Here is a 27,126-nt window from a genome sequence, read left to right on the forward strand (position 1 = left end):
ATGGCACAAAACATGGCTTGGAATACTAGCATGAAATTACAAAGAAGAGCTACTAAATATCATGTAAATCCTCCTGCCAGTGAGATGTAATCATTGAAATAATCTTTAAAAGGAAGCCTAATTGTTTAGAACATATAAAATCTCACTGGCCAATATTAGAATGCACAAGTCTACAACTCTGCTTTAGCAAGCAGATGGACTAAACCTAAATAATTTTTTCAACCCTATCTCCTATGATGATGTTCAGAAGATCTGACAGGCTCATGCACAATACCCTGCAGTCCTACAAGTATGTGAGCAAGTACAGTAAAAAGACATTGACATCAATTATGAAGACAAGCACAAAAATATATATACTCCACAACCTCTTTGTAAGGCTACATTTGTTTTGTTTTGTTTTTTAAAGGCACCTCATCCTCTAGCTATTGCCAGCTTTTAAAAAAATCACTCTTCAGTTTCAGCAAGAGGTCAACAGTGAGAAGGAAACATCTTTCAATTCACATTTGAACAGCCACTTCTTACATTCCAATTGTAATCAGAATGACAGTCTTTAAAAACAAGCATGCTGGCCTATTAGTTTTTATGTACAGCAATTTAAACAACTGTGACTACATATTGTATTGTGTAAGCAAAAGCACAACATTCATTTCATACTCACACCATTATCCTTTGTATACACAAACTCAAGAGAACTCTTAATACTAAAACATTAAAATGCACCCATGGAGTCTTCCCTTACTAGACACATTTAATACATGTTTACAATATATATACACCTATATAATATACATAACTCTTAGAATTTTTCAAATAAATCTTTGTAATTTGCTCCTCAAAAAGAAATAAAATAATGACACTGAAAGAATATGAGTCAAGTACACAGAACGCTCACAAAGTTGAATGCTCAGTTTTGCAGCCAAGTTTCTTCCTTTCCATCATAACCAAAACATTTTATAAAAACTAAATAATCTGTATTATTATTGTAGTCATCTGTTTCAAGGTAAAAGTTCTAATCTTATCTATGGAAATATATTGCATATCAATATCTTGATGTGACATATCTTAATATTCTGAGCAATAAAAGGTATTCCAGGATATTTTAGCAGTACATATAATGTGTTGCAGGCTCAAACAGCACAGGTCAACCTTTTATTCTAAATAATATACTTGATTTAAACTCTGAGATCAACTTCAAATGTGGTCCCATCCCCAAATGCCTCTCTAAAAACAACACAGTCAAACCTTATGTTGATATCTTTCAATGACTCCTGCTTACAAAGTGTCAGTTTAAAGGTAAAGATTTATTTTGCATTTTCCAGTCTTAACCTCAGGCTGGTATATGAAGAGTTGCACTGGGTTCTTTCCTACTCATATCAGCACCAGAAATCAACTCCAGCAGAAATTCTGCTTTCCATTCCCATCAGAGAAAAAACACCAACTTGCACTTATGAATAGTAATAATTCTGATGATGACACATAATAGAAAAGAATCCACTCACCTTCCTTTAAAAAGGGATAAAAAGAGTAGAAGGTTGGATTAAAAGTTATTTGTCAAATCAACAGAGAAGCTCTGAAGAGATAAACAAAGCGCATCTGTTGAGTAATTACAAGAAACACTCATTCTTCAGGTAACCCAATCAATGGCACACATAGTCTGTGAAGTGGACAAGTTAAAAAGTCCCACAAATGGTGCAGCTGGGAAATATCTCTAGCAGTAGCAGAATCTCTCAAACTGATCAAGCTTTGCATAGTTCCCACCAATTGCACTAGCAGAACTCATACAAAGCATCAGATTCCATCATCAAACAAAGTATTTCACTGTTACTCTTAATGCCCAGAATGATACCCTTTTTAGCAGGAACAGAAAGAGGATATGAATGTTTGATAGCTAAAATTGTAGGATAGCTTCTTTGGAAAGCTTTGTGAAAATTTCTTGTGCCAGATCTCCAAGAATAAACAGCATTAAAATCTGAATAAGTTAAATTTGCTACTACAGTATACACAGACTGTGTCAGTCTGTTGTTAATTGGGATTTAGACTAAATGTTCAGCCCCTAGCCATACGCTAAATACAGTCTTTAAAAAATTATATAGTTTTTTTTTGCAAACTAAATATTTACTGAGAAACATAGAAAATGTAACAGAAACTTTACTGCATTCTAATTTATGTTAGCAATTTGCCTTTCTTTAATTGCCTTTATCTTAGGCTAGCAGCCAGGTGGCTGAGATTAACTATCTGCTACTGCTCTCTGTACAAGATCTACTTCATTCATAACAAAGGGATGACAAAGTGTCTCTCACATGATACAGTAATGAGCATGTGAACTGACTTTGAATTACTTTTTCCAGGTGATTTAACTTTGAGTACATTAAGATTCCTCAGTGAGAAGCATCCTAGCAAGTTTCCCTCTTTTCCTACTCCCTGATGCAATTAGACCCCTGCTTTCCAGTACTCCATTTTATTAATAGAGAATATGTAGACCTAGTTTCACCCAAGGCCTGCCTGGACGAAAATTCACACCCTCTAAATAAAAGCTTTTTTTTTTTTTTAACTACTTGAAACTGAGAGATTCCAAGCTCTCAGCACCAGCTGAGCTCACAGAAACCAGAACAAACGTCAATTTAGAAAACAGCACCCTGCAAAACTAAACACTTACAAACATTCTCTGAATTACAGGGCAAGATAAAACAACTCGTGCCCTCCTCTTCTCTTTTGTGCAGCTGGTTAAATATATACAAAGCTAAAGTTGAATGGGAAGCACTCTGTCATACAAACACTTTAGCCAGGGCATCTGCGCCTGCACTGGCAATATAACATTTGGATGGGTGGAATGCCACATCATGAATGGACTCATCAAACTTTTTGCGATGAGCAGTAAATTCTTGGATGCAGGTCTTGCTTTCAAGATTCCACAAGCGAATCGAGCAGTCATGACCTAAAGAAAGGGGAAACAGTTTTCTTTATAATTTGCATGCCTGCCACCATTATGAGCAAAAGAAAATGAGATCTGAATGTACTTACTGCCAGACATCAAATACAAGCCATTAGGATCAACAGCTAAACTTGTAACTGCATCTAAGTGAGCTACCATGGAGTGGATCAGTTTTCCTTTGAAAGAAAAGATTTATTTAGGTTATTTTCTGCAATTAACTTTGTTATCTGTATTCACTGCTTACGACCCTCCCACAGCTGATATTATAAATACAAGAAAATCTTGACCCATAATTGAATCATTAAAATTATACAAGTCATTCTTTTAATGTTTACAGTTCCCAAGAACCACAGTAGCAGTACCATCAACATTTGTGAGACCTTTGCTTTAAGCCACCCTGACACTGCAATCACTGTGCATTTTAAATATCTGCCCCTTAAGCAAATTAAGTGAGCTCTCAGGTAAGATCCTGAATGGGAAGGAAGGCGGGGGGGAGTATACTAAAAGCAATGAATATAAACTACATAGGAACAAGGGATAATGTTTGTTGTCTGAGAGAGAATTAATGTTCTATTACAGCTTATTATAATTACAGCAACGATAATTACAGCAATTTTCACTTTAAAAATAAGAAATTGAGTCAAATGTGGCAGAGGTCTAGGAAGCACCAAAGGAGTGCCAGAGGTTCCTGCTCTCAAAATCAAAATAATACAGACAACCAATAGAAGAAACATAAACATAAAAACATTAAGATTTTGAAAAAGATGCCTTTTATGTTAAATATTTATAAACTCCATACATAGGGCATTTTAGAAGAATGGACAGAGAGATGCAGGTTCTTTATCACTTTGTCAACAACGCTTTAAGTGGGCTGGCAATCTCTGGACTCTACTGGTGATGAGAGATTACTGCTTCAGAGGCTATCTAATTCTAGACATCCCTCAACATTTATGGGAATAATATTGACCATAACAGAATTCTGAATATTATTTACATCATAGAATGGCTATGGCTAAGACCCACTGAAAAGATGCATACCTGTATTGTTGTCGTAGAATTTGATGTGTCTGTCTTCATGAGCAGTGATACTAATTGGAAGAGTTGGATGGCTGATGACTCTGTTTATCTGACAGGAAGAACTGACTGCTAAGAAAAAACCCACACATATCAGTACATGTAAATTGCTGAGTTCTTTGAAAGATTGCTACTAAGAAATAAATATGTAATCAATCTAATTTGCAAAATATTTCTTACATATATATCCTGGAAATGCTCAGCTAGCACCTTAAGTTATGCACTTTACTTTACAATACTTTCCAAACTACACAGGACAGAGACATATATAAACCACACATATGCCAAATAAGGTCCAGCTTTTAGACATGGTTTTAGATAGGCACATCAGGCAAAAATATGAAACCAAAAACTGACTGAAAACACCTTTCCTGCAATTTCCCACTGCCACATTCCTCCTCTTGCCAAGTCAAACTTTCTTCGTAACATACAGGGCAGGAGAATAGACACTGAGGGCAGTATGTTTCAAGCAAACAAAATCCACCTATTATTATTTGATACATATGGATTGAAGTTATTGTTATTAAAAAAATATGTTCAGACTATTCACAGACTATTCATAGTAGATCAAATTTCCCAGCCCAATAATTCTGAAATAGCATGCATGTATTTTTATTTAAAAATAAAAAAAAAAAATATATATATAGATATACGCATACATATATATGTATATAGACACATAAATACAGGGCAAAAAGTATAGGGATTTATTTTCTGGTTAGAAATCTAGGCATTGCTGTGATGCACAGGTTAATGCAAGAGGGGTCTTAAGAGCCATAGATTATGACAAAACCCACAAATAGTCATAACACAGAACATCAAAATACAGACATTGTCTTTCATATTGACTGTATTTAACTAAATTGCTTCCAAAGAACATTCACATCATTTACTCAAAGTTCTTACTAAAATGAACAAAATATACTACTACTAAAGGTTCACTTGCTATTAAAATGGTAAAGATTTCATTTCACACCTTTCTATAAAAATCTGAACCATAAAGCAGTGTCAGCATCCACAGAACACTTGGAGAATAAGAAAGTATAAATTAAGGAAAAAAAAACCCCATATTCATATTAATAAACTCCCCTAAAATCACTAAAAGCACATGAACCTTCCTCGTAGCAGCTATCCTCACAGTTTGAAAATGCCAGGCAGAGTGAGGTTCATATACTGAACAGCAGAGTCCCTAAATAGTGGAGATAGGGCATTTCAGGTGACATTTTCCTCTTGCCTAGCTCTTGTAGAAATAGTATTTTAGTTCTTCAAAATACATGTAAGCTTTATAGTAGTTACATAACTAAAGATACTAAGCAGGGACTGCTGGTTGCCACACCATGGTCTCGTTTTCATAAAGGAACATTTCGGAATTACAGCAAGGAGGAGGTGAAAAAAATAGAAGGGGGAAGGGGAGGGGAGAAGAAAGGTGGCTTCCACTGAATACCATTAACTAATTTAGGACTGTTTTATTTCAGACAGGAACAATCGTGGGTTAAAAGAAGAAATGCAGCACAGTAAGGAATAACATAATAGCACAGAGATGGCACTTTCCATTTCCTCTTATAAAATGACAGTAATTCATATATATTTTAAAACACACAAGCAAAGCCAACAAGAATGGCTTCGTCCTTTTAAAAAAATATAATTAAATAGTAGCATACAATGACATAAACCTCTAAGGGTAGGGGAAGCTATATCATAATTTTAAAAGACTCAGTATTTTACCATTGTGGCATGAATATGAAACCTTATGCTTCAACTCATTCATCTTTTGTAAAGCCAGGGTAAAATAATTTCCTGACAGCAGGCTTCTCACAGTATCCTCTAAAACTTCTAATATTGGTCACTGCCATAATCTAAGGCATGATATGGGACCTTCTGACTCTTTCACTGGAGCTTTGCTTTCTTCCTACAGTGAAAATTTCAACTAAAGCCCAAGACTCATTGAGCCAACAGTATAATAAAGCTTAGAAGATGGATACCTCTGAGCAAAAATAAAAACGAATGGACACATGCTCACAAATTTTTAATAAATTCAACTTTAAATCTTCCTGATATTGCCTCTACTTTGCAATTTTGGACTGAAGAGAAAATGGATATCTTGAATCTGCAAAGATCACAAAGCTTTATTAAATATAACTGTGCCTTTCCTCGTGCTACTGTCCCTTGAAGAGGAATTCAGACAGTGTGAACTTGTTTCTTCTACCTTATTTCAAAAGTATGCACACTCTTCTGCTACCGAAATACCCACGAGGTCTGTCGTAGCAGTAATAATTTACTTTTGTATCTCAAAACACAGCTTGTAACATAAATCATATTAAAATTTCTCATGCCACTGCCAAACTGTTTGGAAACACTGAAAAGATTATCAACAGTATCAATCTTACACAAGCAATTTTTTAGTTCTTTGGTTGGTTGGGGTATTTGATACATACTAGTATCCACACTGGACTCCAGGGTAAGAATTCGTTGCCGTGTCTCCATGTTAAAAATGCTGGTGTGCCCACTGTTAAATGATGCTACCATGAGGCTTGGGTCACTGCTCACAAGATCTACTGATGAAGGGATTCCCATTTCTAGAAAACAGTGTAAAGAAGATGTAGTTGGTGTAAAGAAAATTTAAAAAATTAAACAAAAATCCCCCCAACCAGTATGCACTTTAACATCAAAATGACCAAGATTATGAAAGGAAATGTTGCATTCTAAAATATAAATTATGCCAAACTAAATAGCTTGCCCTGTATGATCACTATTTTAATCCTATTTTTTTTGACATGTGTATTAACCACCTTCTTATTAAGATGCTGTATCTGGAACTGCAGCTGGGCAGATATCTACTTTGAAATGCAGAAAGTCAGAACTCCCTGGCCCCTTTTCCTTCCTTTGACTGCAACAGCAGTTCTCAAAAAAAGCCCACCAAACTCCATTGCTTCAAGTTAAAGGACATGAAATTGAAGTTGTACAACTGACATCACAGCTGATTAATGTTGTCATTATAAACTTAGAAAAAATCAGAGCTTAAAAAAACACCAAAGTTCTCCATGTGCAAATATTCTACATTGACACTCTCATCATGTAAAGTTATATAAATACATTATAAACTTGTATTTCAAAGTTTTGTCCATCCTGCCTATTGTGGTATATATTTGATCTCCTTATACTGTAGCTATCTGCACACTACAGGACAGAAGGTCAAATCAGCAAAGTTGGGGATAGGATATATCCCTTAGGATATTTCTCCTCAAATATCCTGTTCACCACCTGCTACATGAAAGAACAACACCAGTTGCAACAGATGCCAGGAGGAGGAGGAAAAGATAGAGAGTGAGAAACTGAATTTTAAGCAACCTAATGTTGGATCATAGATTCAGATAACACAGGAATATCACCATATCTCTGTAAACTCTCTAAAGATTCATGGAAGAAATTTCTTTCTGAGACACAGGAATATTTCTCAGGAATGGTGGTACTTACCTGTAAGTACTAGAAGAAAAGCCAAAAGGAATTGGTGTGAGAAGAAAATACATTGTTTCTCAAGTGACCTTTTCTACCACCGCCATGCATGCTTATCTGCAGCTTCCTGGTAAGCCTACAATGGTTAATCTAAAGGACTTAATAATGAGTGATGGGTATTTTAGGAAGTTTGTCCAAAGTTATCAATAAGCCATAGGAAAACTTCGTTTTCAATCTTTGAATTTCATAACCAAGCTTCATTCCAGTTTAGAATACAAAATAGCTCTGTGAGGCAAGACTACTTCCCTCTCCCTCCTTAGTTTAATAATTAAAAACAAGAAGCCCCAAAACTCTACCAGGAAGTTTAAAAAGCAAGCAGATAAGCAGGCAATAAGCCAGTTATGCTTTTCACAGAATTTCTCAGACCATTGGAAACAGTCCTGCAAAAACTAAAATACATCAAATGTTTCTATTTTGCTCAGTCTGTTGTAACTAACAAGCAATTCAACAAGTCTGTCCAGTTATGACAAAGTTGATTTTGCCTCAGAGTTTTTCTGAAAAGACAAGGAACTGTCTCAGCTCATGGGCTGCCTTTAAGGACCATCAGCTCTAAGAGAGTTTGGCAATGTCAATGGGCTCATTCTGGAGCATTTACTCAGACAGCAACTTCCAGAAATCAGATTCTAACCAGTGGGATTTTTATTTGGGCATGACATTTCAGTAACTAACTCAAAAGGGGTATTTTTTCCAACTAGCAGTGTTTAGGATCATTAGGTTACTGTTATTTAGTTAATATGCAAACTCAGAAATAAAGCTGGAATCCCTGTGTTAGAGGCACAAGGAACAAATCTGGATGGTACAATGATACTGGCATGAGATGAAACACTAGCTACTGCAAACTTTCATTGGGGGAAGAAAGGGCTTTTTATTGTGGACAAACCAACAGCAAGGACCTAATGGAAACTCAAGTTTGAATCTGAACTATGGAGTTAATACATTATACTCCATGGTAGCATCAGCAGATTATCTGCAGCAGCTGGTTTTTAGATGTATCTGACTGTCCCCCCAGATTTAGGTATAAATACAGCTAATGTGAAAGGGAGGGTCACAAAATTTACCCTTCCCAAAAAACATTCATAATGATAAAAAACTCAGAAAAAAGCAAAAGAAGTATTTCTATTCAGTAGCCAAAATGATGTCAGTCTGAACAGTGATGCTCATGAACTTTTAAGGTAGGGCTATTTTCTGTACCTTGATTATCATTAAATATATTGAGAGCTGGAGCAATTTCTGTGGCTTTCCATAAACGTATAGTGCCGTCTGCTGAACAGGACAGCAAACGCTGGTGTGCTCCACTGTAAACCAGACCCCACACTGCATCAGTATGGCCTACAAAAGCACCTCGTAGAACAGAAGGATCTGTAAACAAAACACAACACAAAACACATTTCAAAACAAAATCTGAATTAAGTTAATAGCTATATCAGACTGTGTTTACGCACCAACCTTTAGAAGATACTCCATAAAAATACCTGAGATCCATCATGTCATATCAATATAAAGGTCTCAATTATTCTGGCATTTAGATGCTTGAATTTCAGCAGTGTATGTGACATTCAATTACCCAGTTAACAACTAACAAAACTGCTTCAGCAGAAGGGACAGTACTGAAATTGGCAAAACACACCTCATTGTTAAAATTCCCTTTCAAATGGCCAGTAATGGTGCAACAGCCCCTTTTATGCAAAAGTTAGCTTTGAGGTGAAATGCATCTGAAGCTACCAGAAGTGAAAAACAAAATCTTAAAATCCAGATACAAGGCTGACATCCAGTCAGATCTGGTAGATTTTACCGAACTGGGCCTTTTTAGCTGTTTGCTAAACAAACAACATTAACAGCTTTGGTATCAGACTATAAAACCTGTTTTTATCTCAACTCCACAGAAATCTGTCAATGAATAGAATACTAAAATACACATTTCCTGTACTTGCCAAATTATCAGGTTTAGTCCTGTACTTTTAAAACCTGTACTTTAAACTATCTATTTTTCAAAACTGGGATGAGATCAAGGCCTTTTTTAAGAAAATGACATTTCATCTTGCCATCAAGCAGCACCAGCATTAAAATAAAAAGTTACTTTAAGTAATTGAAGATAACGTTCAATTTGCTCTTTTAAACTTTCACAGAAGCATTATCTACAAACTACACTATTTCAGTGACATAACATTACTGTCACTAAACTTATCATTTCAGTGCTGCGTACCGTAAGAGTCATAGGGGTCGATGTTTGGGTTGGTTGTGTTCCAGCCATGGATGAGGCCATCCGTTCCCCCACTGTAGCACTGTTCCCCATTACTGCTCATCACCACACAGAGCACTGGTCCACTGCAAGAAACCCCCGAAGAAACACTGACTATTAACATTTTCATTACATGAAATGCAACGTCAAGCTTCAGAAATCTTCAAATTTCTGTGTTAGATACAATTCACTTGCTGCATGGATTGCAACAAAAACTGGATAGTGAAACCACACACAGCAACATTTCCCATTAAAAAAACCCTCCACGGTATCTGGTAACACAACTACAATCAGGACAATTAATCATTACGCACACAAAATGTGAAAAGCATCACAATTTCAACTGTAGATTTTTAAATTTTGCCTGAACAGATTTTTTCTCTTTTTGAAAGATTTAAGGCTCTTTCATGATATTGTTTCAGTAGATTTAAATTAATTACATTCATTCTCCTTCAGCTTCATTCTACGTATGCTAATATCTGGCTAAAAGGCAAAAGCTGCAATGATGAACAGAACACCTAATCAAATTTTAACTGTATCATTTATAGGTTTTTCAGTTTAAAATTGTGGTGTATCTGTATCTTCAGACATAAATAACCATGCAGAAAGGAGATGAACACATGCAGATATTCCAAACAACATGGGAACTAAAAGCATCCTATGAAACCAGTGGCTGATAAGGTGGAAATCACTTAAAAAAAATCTGTTTCTGTTTAAAAATCATATCTTTCTCAAAATATGACAGTATTTCTCAGGAAATACTTACTTATGTGCTCTGAAGGTATATATTGGCTCTACATCAAGAGAAGCACTCCTAAATGAAGTACAAAAAAATGTTAACATGTATACAATCTTACACAAGGCTTTACAAAAATGTGCCAGAATCACTAAATTTTTAAGATCACTGCTACATCTTTTGCAGTGTTTCTCCCACAACTTCCTTTTCCAACACGATTTTTCATGTGTCTTGGAACTATTTGCAGTCTTTCAAAACATGATTTGTTGTTTGGTTTTTTGTTTAAAGACTTTCAAGGTAGTTCACAGACCCACCAAACCAGTAGGTAGGTACATCAGTGGAGGGGAAGGAGTGGAGAGACATCAGCATCACGCGAAATGTATCATTAAGCGTGCCTATCAGAGCAAAAGAGTTTTGGACTCCTAATTTTTCTATCAACACTGAAACACTTCCAAATTTGCTGCTCTGGACTTTATCAATCCAGCACTTGTTATGAGGCCATGGGACGACTCCATGCTATGCCCATTCCTCCTCAAAGGTGTGACTGCACTCCCTTAACCACATCAGCCCCACTACAGATTCCGTCTCACTTCTGCAAATTCCCAGAAATTTGCAAGAGACAAAGAACAAAGGAACCTGGCAACATCTCAGTTTAAAGCTGTACACATGTATATGCATGTAGGTGTATACATACATATGCACATATATATAAATGCATTTTATACATTTATATACACATGCAAGCACACTAACAGGCCGCATCCATATATTTTCACTAGTAAATTAATTTCTCATGTTATCTACAAGGAAAATATAAAAAAGTGAATGGTTTTCCTTTTCACAAACAAAACACATTCACGAACACACATGGATTTATTTCTGGCATTCCTTAGGCATCTCCACCCTTTTCTGAGAGCTTGTTTTCCTACTCTTAAATTCAGAGAACACTTTCCCTTAACTCCAAGGGACATCCAGTGAAGTGGTATCTAGAACTATTTTTTTTCTTCATAAATTAAAATTGGTTTTGAAGCAAAGAAAAATAAATCTTACTTTTTTGCTGGGGCTGTTTTTTGTAAATTCCACATTTTTAATGTATGGTCCTCTGAAGCTGTTATTAAGACTGGTTCAACCGGATGAAAAGCGAGACCTCTTATTCCATCAAAGTGACTTCTTAACGTAAATTTGGGGTTCCAAGTCTTTCTCAATGCATCCTTATTGTTGGCTATCTAATAAAAAAAAAATGCCAAACTTGTAATTAAGCTGGAAGGCACAACAAAATAAAGAAATCAAAAATTTAGTTTGGCATTTTCAGAAGACATCCAATTACCTCACCCACTTTTCAGAACAACCTGCTCTTGAACAACAGTCCACTTAACACTAACCAGTAAAATAAGAACCAAGGTAGATGTATTCCATACAAGTATTGTCACATCCACAGTAACAAATTCTGTGCAAATTTGAAATACTCCCATGTCTGTAAAATTACACACTTCAAAAGCACTGGTACTTCAGTGAACTCAGGTATTTGCAATTTGATCTATACCTACCGGCTCATTCCCTTACAACACTGGGCTTGACTCACCAAGCTGCAGTCCCTGAGTGTCCAAAGAACTACTGACATAGTACCGCTAAAGTAAAGATCTGAGGGAAACAGAAGTCTCTAGAAGCACAGAAAGGAACACAACCTAACTTATCCAGCTAAGGCAACACAAGCTCTATAAGAATGCATGACAAGTAAAGCTTGTCAGAATAGGAAAAAAAAATGGCAAAAAGAACTTGGCTACACACTAAGAATCTAACTGGCAGGCAATAAGGTATCGTGTATACAAACACAATTTTTGGCAATAAATGCATTTCAGAAGATCCAGAAAGAAAGCTTTTTAAGAAAATAACAGTTACTTCAATATTGTTCCTCTTAACAAATATTGACAAAATGCTGAACAGACTTTTTTACTATCAGTCAACAATATAATAAGTTAAATTTACTTTTCGGTAACCACTGCTGATGGTGGTTATGGAAAACCAAGAAAACAAACAATTTTACTGATGTTTATTATGTTGAAATCTACAGATAGGTCCAAATAATTTATATCTTTAACTGCAAAGAAGAGGCAACTGTTTTGAGCCACTTCAAGAAAGATTTTATTCTGGGGACTGTGGGGAGGAAGAGGAGGTTGAAGAACAGAAGTGCTTTTTTTAAGCTTTGTTACATCTGGATTTAATAATAAAAATATGCATCAATTCTATGCATATCCAATTCTATGGATTTTAAATGAGAAAGGAGCCATAACAAACAGCAGGTTTGGTCTCATCATATTTCTTAGTAATGACATATTGCCTTGCTCAGGGAGACAAGTCAGTTTCTTTGCCAGTCTACTGAGCCAAGTTGGCTCAGCGAAGGAACAGACAAATGCTCGAGCTGGTACAAGGATGGGACAGGACTGCACAGTTAGCAGCTCTGGCAGGTTTTCTGAAGACTGGCCAAGAAAATCTCAGCAAAAAGGATACAAGATGTACAGATATCTGGAGAAGAATTTGGTTGCCTCAACGTAGGCATCTAATGCCAATCAGGTGATGGAGGGAACCTGCCTGCCCTCCAGCTGCCATACCAGCAGTACAGGTTCTATGTCACATCTGCAAAAGCCACAAAGATGCCTCAGATGGCCCAGCAGTAAATTCCAGTTCTGGCAGAATAATATTCTCCCTTTGCTTGTCTTTCATTCAAAAACATTCTTCCAAAGGAGTCCAAGATGGTTAGCTTATGAACTGGGAAGTGGAGGGAGGGCAGACCCAGCCAGCAGACCAGCAGCAGAGGCAGAAACAGATTCTAGCCCTGACACCCACCTGGGTGCACCACATCACTCGACCCACCTGTCTCACAAGCTGTGAGGCTGGTTACTAACACTGCAGACAACCTTCTTCTGTCTTTCCCTACCAAAGTGCAACAGTGAGGTAATCTGAGGCCTGAAAAGCAGTTTGTGGGGATGTCAACCCCAAAACTAGCACCTGATCTGGATTTGCCACTAGTAATAATATTTGTGTCTATACAAAATTGAAAACAAATTGAAAACAAATTGAAAACTCAAAAAACAGGAATGACATGCAATTACAGACACTTCTTTTGTTCAAAGTTGTAAGAAATCAATCAAGAGCCTACTGCGAAATCCAAAACCTCCAAATCAGTACTTAACATTAAATACAATGATTTTGTAGTTCAGTTACCCTTACCTAAAATCTATTACAATTTGATGAAGCTGCTTAATCTATCAAGAAGACTAGGGAAACAACCAGAGCCAACCAAAGTGAACATTTGTCAAGAATGTGTAAAGGAAGGAAAAAGAAAAGACAAACTTAAGAGTATTTGCTAGCAATCTGGAAAATTTAATCTTGTTAGATATTCTAAAAACCTATCTATAAAAGAAAAATTTTGTCTTTTAAGTAAGAGATTCATAATCTCCATTACCAAGTGAAAAAAACATTCTTTAATTTACAGCCAAAGGAATATGTAAAAAACTGAAACCATGAAATGAGGCAGGCTAATGCTGCCATTTTTTACAAGAGAAGAATCCAGCAAAAATGTCAGTGGGATGAATGCAACCAAAAATGGGAAAAGTGTCTGCTACTCTTAAAAGCAAATGCATTTAAAGACTGATTCACATGATCTTTCAACTTAATTCTCCATATGATTCAAAACTGATACTTAATATACTGAACTTTCACTAATCCTACCTGATTCACATTTGGCAGCTGGAAGAATGTACTAAATAGTCCAAAATAGAAACATTATATTATCTGTAAACTAAATTTTCAAAACTTGAAATAGAAACACTAGCCTTTCATTTTGCTTCAAAATAGTGCACAGTGACACGGGCAAACAGTTTTGTAAATGTTTTTTTTTTTTTAATTGTCAGGACTAGGAAAAGGTAAGTGTTAAGGAAGTCATGACTATGAATTCCTGATTACAGGACTTCATACAGGCATTTGACAAATGAACAAATAGAAGCTAGTATTCTCTACCATGCAGGATAGGAATAGGAATGGATAAAAAAAATTCTATTCCATAAATGAAAGCTGTTAGTTCAGGATACAGAGACATGAACAAACACAACAGTTTATATGGACACTTGAGCAATGAAGTCAAGCAATGAAAGCATTAGTATCTTGTACAGACGGTTTAGGTTAGTCATGTTCTCTGAATTTAAAAATCCAGCCTTGGATTTTTAAGTGTACCTGTAAAAGAAATTCATTTGTACATTACCTTACCCTTTCTGAAGACATAGTTAGGGACAATTAGTAAAAACATTAAGAACTGAGCCCAAATTAGGAGATAACACTAAAATACTGAATTTTAGCCGAAGTGTTCTGCATTCATTGCAATAGTGATGATTCGTAACATATCACATGTTCAGAAACTTGCTATAGTGGTAGAGCACATCTCTGCAGTGGCACTTTCAAAATGAGTGCAAGCTTTTATTAACTCCGTAATTCATTGCTTTACGAGTACATACAGGGGGTAGAACTTCAAAATAAGGACCTGCATCTTATTTCTAAAGTCTCAGACTTCATTTGTGATAGTAAAATCCCAGATAATGATTACTTAAGAGTCAGATTTACTGAAGGGTAGGATTCTTCCCCAACACAGTATTAAAAATTATCTCTGAGATCCCGCCTTGACACAGCTGGGCGATGCAATAGCAAGATTAATCTGAAGCTCACAGATCACAGAAGAGCAGATTATTAAGTTAATACCCGAAGTATCTTTCTCCAAGAAATCCAAAATACAGGAAAAAATTGCATACAACTGAAAAGATGCAATTTTAAGAAAGATTTTTTCCTGAACAGTGCAAGACAAATACGCTGTAGGCTACAGACACAGCTACGGAAGTGCTGGCCACAAAACCCTTCTAAGAAGTCCTGTCCTGTTTCCCATTTGAAATTAAACTATTGCCCACATCAGGTAACACAAATCACAGCTCTCTCCCAGCCAAGTCTTGAATATCTCTCAGGAGAGGGATTCCACTGTTTCTCTGCGTAGGTTGTTTCAGTATCACCTACTACATAACTTTCTCCCCTAGTGTCTTACCTGAACCTCCCAAGCTGTAATTTGCTGTTGTTTTCTCTTGCTTTAATGCCTGGCACTATGGAGAAGCTTGGTTCTGCCATCCTTTTAAGCACCTGCAGGCTGCTATTCGAGCACTCCTGAGCCTCGTAACAGCCGAACAGAACTATGTCCTTAACATGTACTCATCAGTCACAAGCTACTGGGATCTCCTCAATTTCTCTACAGCCTTCTGGATGTGGAGTGGCCCAAAACTACATACAGCCCATGTAAAAGGGGCATAAATGTCCCTCAATCTGCTGGGCATGATTAATTTTGCTCAGTCACTGGTGTTACACATACCCAGCTGTACCACTATCATTAACTCCATATTCTTTCAACTATCTGCATGACATGGCAGGCAAATGAGAGGAGAAGGGCTTGCAGAGAGCTTGAATGCTGCCATGTATGGGAAGAACAGCTTTGCCAAGTAAAAATTTGTGACCTCCTCTGGCAGCATAGTTTTAACTGGAGAATGTTTTCTGCTGAGTCTACACACAAGCAACTTGCATCTGCCTTCAACAAGACAGAAGAACGTTGAGTTACCATTCATAACCACTTACATCGTAAGTCAGTGAATCTGCCTCATTTGCTACAGTAAGGCCTGCCAGTTCTCCAAGACCCAGTTCATTTTCAAGGGCTTCATCTGTTCCCATAATGAAAGATTTCCCTGAGGACGGAGGGAATGTTAAAGCTTCCACTGCAAGAAAACAAAACAAAACAAAACAAAATCCTGAAACATGGGTTTATACAACATTGTATAACTAAGGCATATTTTCCACTTTCAGAATGCTACATATCTCTCAAATAGCTGAGGGCAAAAAGATACACAGAAATGCATACAAAAATAACTGTTCTAAAGATAAGCAGTGTACTCACAATAAACAGCCCCTTCTGAACACACCTACATACGTGGTGTGCGCCACTCCAGACAGTAAATGCAACCAGCCACGGGCAGGAAGGGATCGCTACCATTCACCCACATATAATGTACAAGCAACACAGAAAACACCTTCCCCAACTCAGCTACAAAATATGCAAATAGGTGCTGAAGAAGCAACAAAAATGTAGATACGAATAGCTGGTGCAAGTAGCCCAAATAAAAGCTCTTAAAGCACTGCTGTTTGATTAGGTCTCCTAGTTACTATCTTTTCATCACAAACATCTCTTACCTTCTCCACCCCAAATTCTATACTACCATTCTCTTTTCCTATCTTTCAAACTCATAATGCAATATTTCACTCAACACACAATACATACAGGACATCAAATTTGAAAACTTAATAGAATAAAAAAATGTGTGCCCTAAATATCATGGTGTCTCAGCTTTATAAAGAAATACATAGCTAATAGTTTGTAATACTGAACTCAGACTGGTAACAATCAGCTGTCCTTTTTTGTGAGAGTCCATTTGAGTCTCTGAATTAAAAAACACATTATTGAAAAAACATGAAAATAGAGCTCTGCTAATATAACTCTCAGTACATGTGAGAAAAGTTGGAAAGGAAACATTCAACAAAAAATTCTTCCACTTCTCAAAGCGTTGCTAAGTTACCCCCTTCTTTCATAAAGAAAATCACTGAGCATGAAGGAAGCAGAACTACTGAGATCTTTGGTAACGATTCCACACACCAGGGCTTTTTATGCATCTTAATTATAACTTGGCCGACCTACTTATTCGCACTCATTGAAAGACTGCTAAGCAGAACTCATTTTTCGCACATTTTTCAAAACACATATTTACCATTTTAATAGAGCACATGATATCACAGAATCATAGAATGGTTTGGTTTGGAAAGGACGTTAAAGATCACCATGCTGCAACCCCCTGCCATGGGCAGGGACACCTTCCACCAGATGGGGTTGTTCAAAGCACCATCCAACTTGATACTGAACACTTCCAGGGATGGGGCATCCACAGCTTCTCTGGACAACCTGTTCAGTGTTTCACCATCCTCACAGTAAAGAATTTCTTACTAATATCTAATCTATACCTGCCCTCTTTTCAGTTTGAAACCATTCTCCCTTGTCCTGTCACTACATGCCCATGCAAGAAGTCCCTCTCCAGCTCTCTTGCAAGCTCCCTTTAGGTACTGGAAGGCTGCTATCTTTGACAAATTAATACAGCCTCATATACTATATGTTATTATGCTCTGTATTATAGCAATTCAAATACTGATCAAAGAGATGATTTAGCATTTTTCAGACATAACAGTAGGGCTCCATTACAAAGATGCATGCATGGTCTTCCATACTTGGGCTAGCCACTATGAGATTTTTTTTTAATTTTTGGAACGCATTATGGAAATTAATACACTGGCAAGCTGCAAGTTGTTCTGTATGATTCACTACGAAATCACCACATGCTTTTAAAAGCTATAGTAAGGCATCTGTGTTTACCTGCAGAGCCTCTATCTTTGCACTTGGAAAAAAAGGACGTTTGTGTGTGTGTATATATACAAACATACATTTAAAATTATGTTAATGGGAAGAAAAAAAGATGCTCTTATGTCCTCAGAGTTTACATTCCACACTTGTCTGCCAGGCTTGAGCTCAAACAAAAGTAAGTGATTTAGGATCATCTTATTACAAAGCCACTAATTACTTTTTTTCCATATTACTTTTTTCCATCATGCTCAAAGGTATTCAGCCAAGACTTGAACTTTGGTAGATGTCTTGACCTTACTAATAGCGACCATAATGGAGGAATGGGAATGTCATTTATTACACTTGGACAGAACTTCCAATACTGAATCAGAATTTGTAAAGTGCTTGGAAAGTCTTAGAGGATAATCTTTAAGAAGTAACTATAAACATCCACCCTCTACGAAGGTGTATGCACTTTTTTAATATTTACCTTCATCCGTCCTGTTTATCTCATGTTCAATGAGCCTTGAGCTACTGGGCCTAGAAGAAGGTGCAACAGATGGCTGTAATGAAGGGAGATCATCAACATCTCTCAAGTTTGCAAGCATATCTTGCAGCTTTGACCTGTTGGGCCCTAACCAGAAAAAAACAAAAAATTAAAAGGTTTAGGCATAGTTCACGATGGCACTACTTATATCAGATATGCTACAGCAGCACATGCAACAATGGATCCTACCCTGCATTATGACATTACCACAGAAAAACTAATGAGCACTTATTTCAGCAGTAACTAATCATCCAGCATGAAATGAATTTCGAGAAGAAAGTGATAGAAGCAACTGAGAATTGTGAACGCACAATTTTCCCCAAATGTATGAACTCATAGTGCTACTTGTACGGGATGCTGAAGAATGCCGCCAACTGAGTCACACTTTAGATTATTAGATTATTAGAATATTTACTTTGCCAAAACAATAGCTGACATCCGTGAATATTTTAGAATTTGTGCATCAGGTACTTTGTGCAGCATATTCTTATGACAACATAATAATTTAAATTTATTTGTGCAGTAGTGTAGTATCGTGAACTATATAATCCGAAAAGTTATATTAAAATACAAATGCAACTGGATTCACTGGCCTACTTCCTGAAGCTACATATGGTGAAGACCCATGCCCTTCTTGACACTTACCTGTGCTTTGCTCCATCATTTTCCCACATCCCTGTTTTGACTGTTTTATATAGGATTGAGGCTGAAACATATCTTCGGTAGTTTTTCCTGTTGTAAGTTTAATTAAGAATGGGAAAATGTCTTACCCATAGTCCATTATGTTTTTTTCCTAGACCAGTAAATAATACAGCTATTTTTAAGCAGCTTTAACACAGCAGTGTATTCTAATATATGTATTCTCTCATAAAACCATTCTATGATTCTATTCTCTTATTACTTCACAGGAATGTTTACTACAGCCTTGCAAAATCATGAGTTTACTAATGCAGTTGCAAACTGTACTTTGTCCACCCTAACCATAATGACTGATATTAAACTAAATTGTATTTAACTTGTCTGTCATCAATACATTACTCAATCCAGAAAAACACTAAGAAGGATTTTGCAAGATTGTTTTACTATAATATCTGCTTTATAAAAACAGTATTTTACTTACAAGCAGTTCAGTGGCTGAGCACCATATATGATGAAATTAAAGTCATAGAAACAAACTTTGTAAAATTTAATGTTATTTGGTCCCTTCTTTCTTCTCCAGACAGCCTCCCTAACATTCTTCTTCACCACGTGCAATATCATGAATAGCTGAAAACAGGCTCTGATTCTTCCTAGTTTTTCTGCATTGATGCCCTTCCAATGCTGGTTTGTCCATGGAAAGATGCTTACTTTCACTGCTACAGCAAACTTTGTCTCCCAAGATCAAACCAATCAAATCAATCCAAAATGTACTGAGCAGTAGTTATCTTCAAGAAGGAGCACTGGATGTCCAAGTGCTGCCTTTACATCATGATTTTTATCATACAGATCATATCATAAAACATATTCCAGTATGTCTATGTCTATATTAACAATTAAGTTTTATCATCAAAAATAAAAAGACAACAGCTGTTCAAGAATAGAATTTCAACACTTGGATTAAATAATTTCTGCTGAACTAACCCTACAGCTATTTATCCTGAACTACATAACGTCTGTATATTTTAAAATAACAGACAAATTACAAAAATCACTTTCACTGTAATCATATACTTGTATGCCCTGTCTATCTTAACCATAAGGAAATTTAGAATCAATTTTGTTAAACATGAACACTTAGCCAGCTCAGCTTCTTGTCAGACTTGCAATCAACTTCCAGTAAATTAAAGGATTCCAAAGATGACAAAAATACCACTTGAGAAATTTAAAGCATGGTAACTATATACCTTTCTTTTAATTTGGAAAAAATGAGAGGTTTAGTTATTTTATTTGATATAATTTCAGCCACATAACCAAATGCTGAGCAGCAGCTCATGAGAATATCATTACAAAAAGTAACAAAACAAGTCAGCCTCAATGATGCGAGGATCTGACATATTTGCATCATCATACATATCTCTTTGGAAGTGAGAATTTCCTTGGTGGTCATAAGCATCTTCCCACAAAGGGAGAAACATCCCTGAAATTTCTTACCAAGCTACATGCAATATTATTAATATACATCTTTCACACGTGAATTCTCATTATGGCTAGATATTTGAAACACAGCCATGGATACAGTGTTTCATTTCAAAGTCTCCATCTGAGTTCAAAAAGTTTTAACTCTTACCTATGAAAAATCATTGATTTTACAAAACATCTGTATTTCAAGAAATGTAACAAAAAAAATACAGGGCTAGAAACTGTATTTCAGATACTGTTCACAGTTTTTTGTTGTTTGGATAACAATACCCAACTTTTTTAAAGGCTAGTCCCAGAGGTATGAAACTCAACAAATAAATCCTGTGATTTACAAATAAACTGATGGTCATAGTCGCTTCCTATTTCGAGCCCTGCATAACAAATTATGATGACAGCATGACTTTCATGTTGTGAATGTCAAGTATAAACAGGGGTAGAAATTAACCTGTTTTCTCCCACTGTCATCTAATAGGATACTCAAGAGAGTTTCCAGTTCAGTTTCTTTGTTTATTTATATACCAGACTTTAACTCTTCCTGTGAAACTGGCACGTTTCCAGCTAAGAAAGGGTTCTGAAGTCTATATTAAAGTGTGAGGTATTAAACCAATGTCTTTTACAATTTTAATATCTGAATAACAAAAATACAAAACATGCTCAAAGCAAGAATTTTTAACTAACCCAACACTTGGTTGGAGGAAGTTATATCTAATCCAACTATTTATCAGGTAACTTGATTGTCTGTCATTAATTTCAACCCCTGAGAACTGGTGAACAGGAAAGCAGTCAGGAGCAGCAAAGTAAAAGAGTAAGTAATTTTAGGAAAACATTGAAAGAGAGATAGAATTAAGGGTGTGAAAGATGTGAGATTTATGATTTTAAGGTGCAATGTTTTCCACTTACTCTTCACCCCCTTTTTCCCCTTGCGCTCCTTTTTGTATTGTTCCTTGAGTTTGGTTATAACTCCCTGGTCGACATTCCAGGCTTCAGGCATGAGACACTGGTCTTCCTTTTCTAAACAAAGTGAAACAAATGAAACATCCTTTTTCAATAATGTCACCAAGTGATCTCCACTGAAGGAGGCAACAGCTGCTGTCAATGGCATTTGTCTTTTATTTAAAACAGACAGAAATAGCACCAAGCTTGTGAAAGCTACAAAACTGCTACTCACATTCCACTTCTATTTGCTAAGAATTTTCTTAATAAAAAAACTGAGATGAAATTTCACGTGTTTAATTCCTATAACCAAGCACATAGCTGTCCATAAATGTAAGCGACATTTACTTTACAATAAATCAGGTCATATTTTTCAGTTTTTTCTTTCCTCCAGGGAAAGAATTATATCTAGAAGAAACAGCTATGTTACTCGTTAACATAACTTTACAACTCAGATGTTGCATTACTGCATTTCAAATCCTCATTTTATTGTCTTTGTGCTATGTTGTCATTTACACAAACTAGTAGCACATTTAAATCATTCTGGAACACAGTATTCATGTCATAATAGTTTGAATAAACTCGTAGAGCACTAAAGCAATGAAATTTCACAAAAAGGTGAAGGCCTGAGATAGTAATCTTTAGAAAAAAGTCCAAAACATTTCACTATGCCTAATGAAAAAAAATCCCCACTTTTTTGGTTTTTTTTCTAAGCATCTCCCTTAAATTGCTTCCTCTGTGACCTGATACAGAAAAGAAGTATCCTTCCTATTGTACAGTACTTGGAGATTTTGAACAAAACATGTTACATGAGTTCACATCTCCCAAGTAATTTTTTCCATATATGGAGATTATCCTGAGGCAGCTTAGAAAAATAATTTGTGAGAGGAGGGGAGGTAATACAGCTTTTCCTCATATATATTTATTTTCATGACCATTACAGCTCCAAATTTTTTGAAATCCCGTTATATTTTTGCTTTGTTTTCTCATTAAACTCTCAACCTTATTATTTAGAGATTAATTACTTTCAGACCAAGTTTACTTTCTACATCAATAATGTATTCTAGACCTTCTAAAATACAAACAACAATAAACTTATCCTCAGACTAAGCTGCAGATCTTAAATGTCTATAGAGGAAGCACAACACTATCAATCACATTCTGAAGCAGTCACTATTATTGGACAGAAGATAAAAGCCACACATGGGTTATTAATGTGACTGACTTGTTAAAAATGAATAATGCTGAAAAATACCTAGGGATCCTCCATCAACATCAAATTCAACAGTATTCAGCAACATACTCTAGCAGCAAAAGCAACCAACAATATCCCAGGCTGTTTCAACAAGAATGTAACCTAGAGGGTGAGGGAACTGACTGCTCCCCTGTGTTGGGCACCTGTGATACCATATTTCTGAGTACTGCATCCAGTGCAATATTTTTAATACTGAGAAACCTTTTAGGTAGAGTCCTAAGTACCTACTATTGGTGTAGTGTAGCAAGTCTAAGGGAGCCACAAAGATGGTTCAGCCTGCTGGAGCAGATGAGCTTCAAGGAGGGGCTGAGACTACTGTGAGTGTTCAGTGACAGCAAAAAAGGCATCTTAAGAGTGGCCTGTAACCACCTAATGTTCAGATGTTGAGAAAACAGAGCCTGACTCTGTTCAAACTTGCATGATAGAAGAAGATACTTTTTGAGGTCATCTCTCACTCTTTTGAACCCTTCAGTCATGATCATATACTCATGGAGTGACAGATTAACTCAAGACACAAAGTTTAGCAGTGTAAGTCTTTTAAGAAAAGCTATGAAAATAAGTATTAGTAAGTTGAAGAGACTCTAAAATAGATTGTCTATGGGCTAAGTCATGTCTTCTTAAGGCATATGCCTCAATTACCACTAATGAGCAAAAACTGCATAAAGAATTCAAAAAGGATATGAGAAAATCGTACTTCAGAGAAACAAGTATCTAGTCTTTCCGGGGTAGGTTAAAAGTTTTAATCATGCTTTTCCTCCCTGGCTAGACAAGATTTCTTCCCTCTTCTAGCAAAATAAAGTTTAAATAGATTTTTATTAGATTGTGCTGTTGCCAGGAAAACACCCAATATATTAATTTTCTACAGACTGTCCCAGCATGCTCCCTGCATGTCCCACAGATACTGTTCAACTTCAGAAGTGGATCCTGAACTACTCCTATTCAAGTGCTTTACAGTTTAAAATTACCAGAAAACATCTGAGGACCTTTCAAGCCAAATGAGTTCAACAGATAACTGTAACTGAGCAGTAATACATGGAATCCAAAATGAAGCAAGAATTTCCTCTGTGTGCTGCTATCCCTCACTACACAACATCGCTCTGGTGTACTACATTTAACACTTCCACTCAAATTAACCTAAGTGATTTACAATGGCAGTTCCTTGAAGAAGCTTAGTCTTACATACTGTTACCATGAAAGACACAAGTTGGGAAACAAGTAATTGAAAAAACATGAACACCTCTGACTCAAAAAAACCCAAACCCTTCTCATTTCTAGAAATGAAACTACTACTTTTCATAAAAATTTACTTTTAATGTCAGACTTCTGCTTACTTGTACTCAGCTGTCATCAATGAAAGCAAAACTAAACTGGAAGTGTGAATTTGAGAACAAAAAGCTCCTGTGAGCATACTGACATTTTGGTGACACAAGCAATAGCTACACTGACCAAGCACAAATGGCTAAAATTTTAATATTAAAGAGAAGTATCAGAAATCTTTTTTGGTAAAAACGAGCAGCATTTCTAAATTTGTTCGGTGAATATAATACTGCTGTATCTAATAATATTATGACTCATCTTCTTAAGTAGAGACTACACCACACTGAACAGTTAATGGGAGGCCAACCAGGAGCTGGACATGGCTTCAGTGAAATAGAGAGTCCTGGAGCTCATGTGGAGCCACAGCTGCCATGGCTTATTGGTCTGTCACAGTTGCAGCTCCCTTATAAAGCTCAGTCATTTCCCGTCATCTTCAATAGCTCCCTCTGTGTCCACATACCCTTAAGACTTTCCAGAGCAGCATAAGTAGGAAACAACTTCCCATCAAGGTATTTAACCAGTCCTCCTTTCTTCCCTTTTCTATCCCAAGGGTTTAGGCAGAATAATTATTATCAAGGTAAAGTGGATGGTGGCATCCTGGGCTGCAGGACATGAATCTCAAAGGACAGAGAGCAGTTTGTGAAATGTCTCTCTATGACTAGAGGACTTAAAGATTCAATTCTGCTGAATTGTAAAACAAAGTTTGAGCAACTGAAGAGTTCATACAAACTAAATTACTAACCCACAATAAGAGTACAACTAATTTGGATTTTATGACTCATACTACTCTCTGCATCAAACTGGGTGCAAGCAAAGATGACAAAATAACTCATATCATAATTGTAAAATACAGCTTTATCAGAGCCCGTCATGTACATGGGTCACTGGAAAAACACACTGAAACACCATTCATAAAATTTAAACTCTATCTGCTTAGAATTAAAGAAAAGTAAAAATGACCTGAGGCAGAAACCTTGAAGAATCCTTACATTAAAGCAGTGTACAGAAAAAATGAGAAAACGATACCAAGAGGACTTCAGTCTGCCAATTATTTACTGTAGAAATAATCAAAAGGTGCTGTGATCCTGACAGAGATCTCATTCAATCAACTGATCAATCACAATATATTCTTAGCACATCTTGTTTTTCTCCTGGTACAATCCATCAAATTTCCTTACCCCAGTCTGTTCCATCTCCTGAACTTCTCGACTCCCCATCACCATCATCTGAGGTAACCAAAAAGTCAAACTCTTTCAAAGCTTCTTCTGTATCTCTGTCTTCACTGCTGTCAGACAGCACTCTTTTCCTTACAATCTGAAAGGTCAGAAAGGACAGGAAAAAAAGCTGAATTAAGTTATGCACACATCTTTAATCTGAGCAGTACTGTCTCATCCTCTATGCAAAATCCAAACAGGAAGTCGAAGAGGAAGCAGTAAAGTACACATTAATAAGTAAATCTGGAATAGTACACAGACTTTGTTCAAACTTCTAAGTGGAAATGAAACTTGTGTGTAGTTCTTTCTTCCTGTGACCATCAATAATCAATCACTTGGATATTGAACCTACACTGATCTAGACCACTACTATCTTTTTTAATACCAGACTGTACAAACTTTTAAAACATTTTTGAAAAACACACAAAACCCACAAACAAAAAACAAAGAATGCTGTAGAAAAGACTTCAGCAAAACCAAACTCACTTTGCCTCTCTGAAAATAGCTTAACTTTCAGTTCTGAAATAATTCTATATGTGGACGAAGACACAAATCTAGGGAAAAAATAATCCAGCCTCAAACCCCACAACTGACAAGAGCTAATTTGCTTAGATTTAGAAAATCATTCCATTCTGAATGCTTTCCTATATGTTATTTCTATTTAAACATGTTGCTTTCATGTTTAAACTGCATTTCCCTCGCAGATTCAAAAGCAAATTCTGGTAAAAGAACAAATACATCTTTTAATGAAGAAGAATCTCATTGTATGTTTTCCACAAGTTTACTTTTCCCTCAATAATCAAAACTAACTAGATTCTTTGCATTTATTTTACCAACAAGTAAGCTGATGCCATGAAACGTGACTGTAGCATAAATTTTACTTCTACATAACTAAAGAATTTACATTAATCACAATGTTTTGACTTGGTGCTAAGGGTCAGTCTGAAAAGGCTTCAATACACAGGGCAACACCCCATAGCTCATGAGGATGTCTGACTGTTTCCTCTAAATACAGTGAACCAATTTCTAAACCTGAAGCTATTCTGAACTTCAAGCTTCATTTCTTCAGCAGGCTTACTGAACATACTGTATTATACAGGGCTTAAAAAAGAGTCTCAGACATTTGTTCATAATCCATGAATGACAGGAATAAGTTTTAAAAGATCCCCTCTAAAAATGCCATAAAACTAAACAGGTTTTTTGTGTTAATTCTTAAAACTCACCATAAAAACAAACACATCCATCATCTCTTATCTGCTTCAATTGTTAGAAAACACAACTCACATCTTTAATAACTTTTAATTTTAAAGAAGAATACTGATTGCATGTATTTATGTGATCATATGGACAAGTCATAAAGCAAAGTATAGATCACAAGGGAGGTTAAGGCACTGACTGAATAAACAAACAAAATGGTTTATTAACTACATTAGAATTCTTCCAGTTACACTTCTTCCTTCCACAAGCTATAAAGATAAGTGTATTTTTGTTCTGTACTCTAAGCCAAATTTTTACAAGTCATTTTTAGTATCAATAATTTTTAATAAATATTCAATAATCATTTTTGACATGCAACATTAGGAACAATACTTTCAAACTATGCTGAGAACTGTAAAAAAAGGACATCTGAAACATTAAAAATTGTGTCCAGTATGTATCAAAAATACTAGTCAGTATGGGATAGTAAAGCGACAATTTTAGAAAAATTTAACCCAACTTAGAGCAATAAAGACAGCAAAGCTTAGCCTGTATGCAGAAACTCAGAAATGCATATATAATTCCT

General features: G+C 36.1%; 1 protein-coding gene across 1 annotated transcript in view; it reads right to left on the reverse strand.

The window, feature by feature from the left end:
* Positions 1-730: 730 nt before the first annotated feature.
* The window catches only part of STRN (striatin), a 63,512-nt gene continuing 37,116 nt past the window's right edge, over positions 731-27,126 (reverse strand). The window contains exons 7-18 of the mRNA XM_085055234.1: positions 25,308-25,443; positions 21,525-21,635; positions 18,450-18,593; positions 16,156-16,292; positions 11,545-11,720; positions 10,525-10,572; positions 9,723-9,844; positions 8,711-8,878; positions 6,442-6,582; positions 3,971-4,078; positions 3,022-3,108; positions 731-2,935 (exon numbers count right to left, since the gene is read on the reverse strand). Of these exons, the coding sequence (XP_084911360.1) occupies positions 2,766-2,935; positions 3,022-3,108; positions 3,971-4,078; positions 6,442-6,582; positions 8,711-8,878; positions 9,723-9,844; positions 10,525-10,572; positions 11,545-11,720; positions 16,156-16,292; positions 18,450-18,593; positions 21,525-21,635; positions 25,308-25,443 (1,548 nt within the window). The 3' untranslated portion in view covers positions 731-2,765. The remainder of the gene's footprint in view (positions 2,936-3,021; positions 3,109-3,970; positions 4,079-6,441; positions 6,583-8,710; positions 8,879-9,722; positions 9,845-10,524; positions 10,573-11,544; positions 11,721-16,155; positions 16,293-18,449; positions 18,594-21,524; positions 21,636-25,307; positions 25,444-27,126) is intronic.

The sequence above is a fragment of the Lichenostomus cassidix genome, chromosome 3 (assembly GCF_008360975.1).
Source record: "Lichenostomus cassidix isolate B80296 chromosome 3, HeHo_3.0, whole genome shotgun sequence".
Lineage (NCBI taxonomy): Eukaryota > Metazoa > Chordata > Aves > Passeriformes > Meliphagidae > Lichenostomus > Lichenostomus cassidix.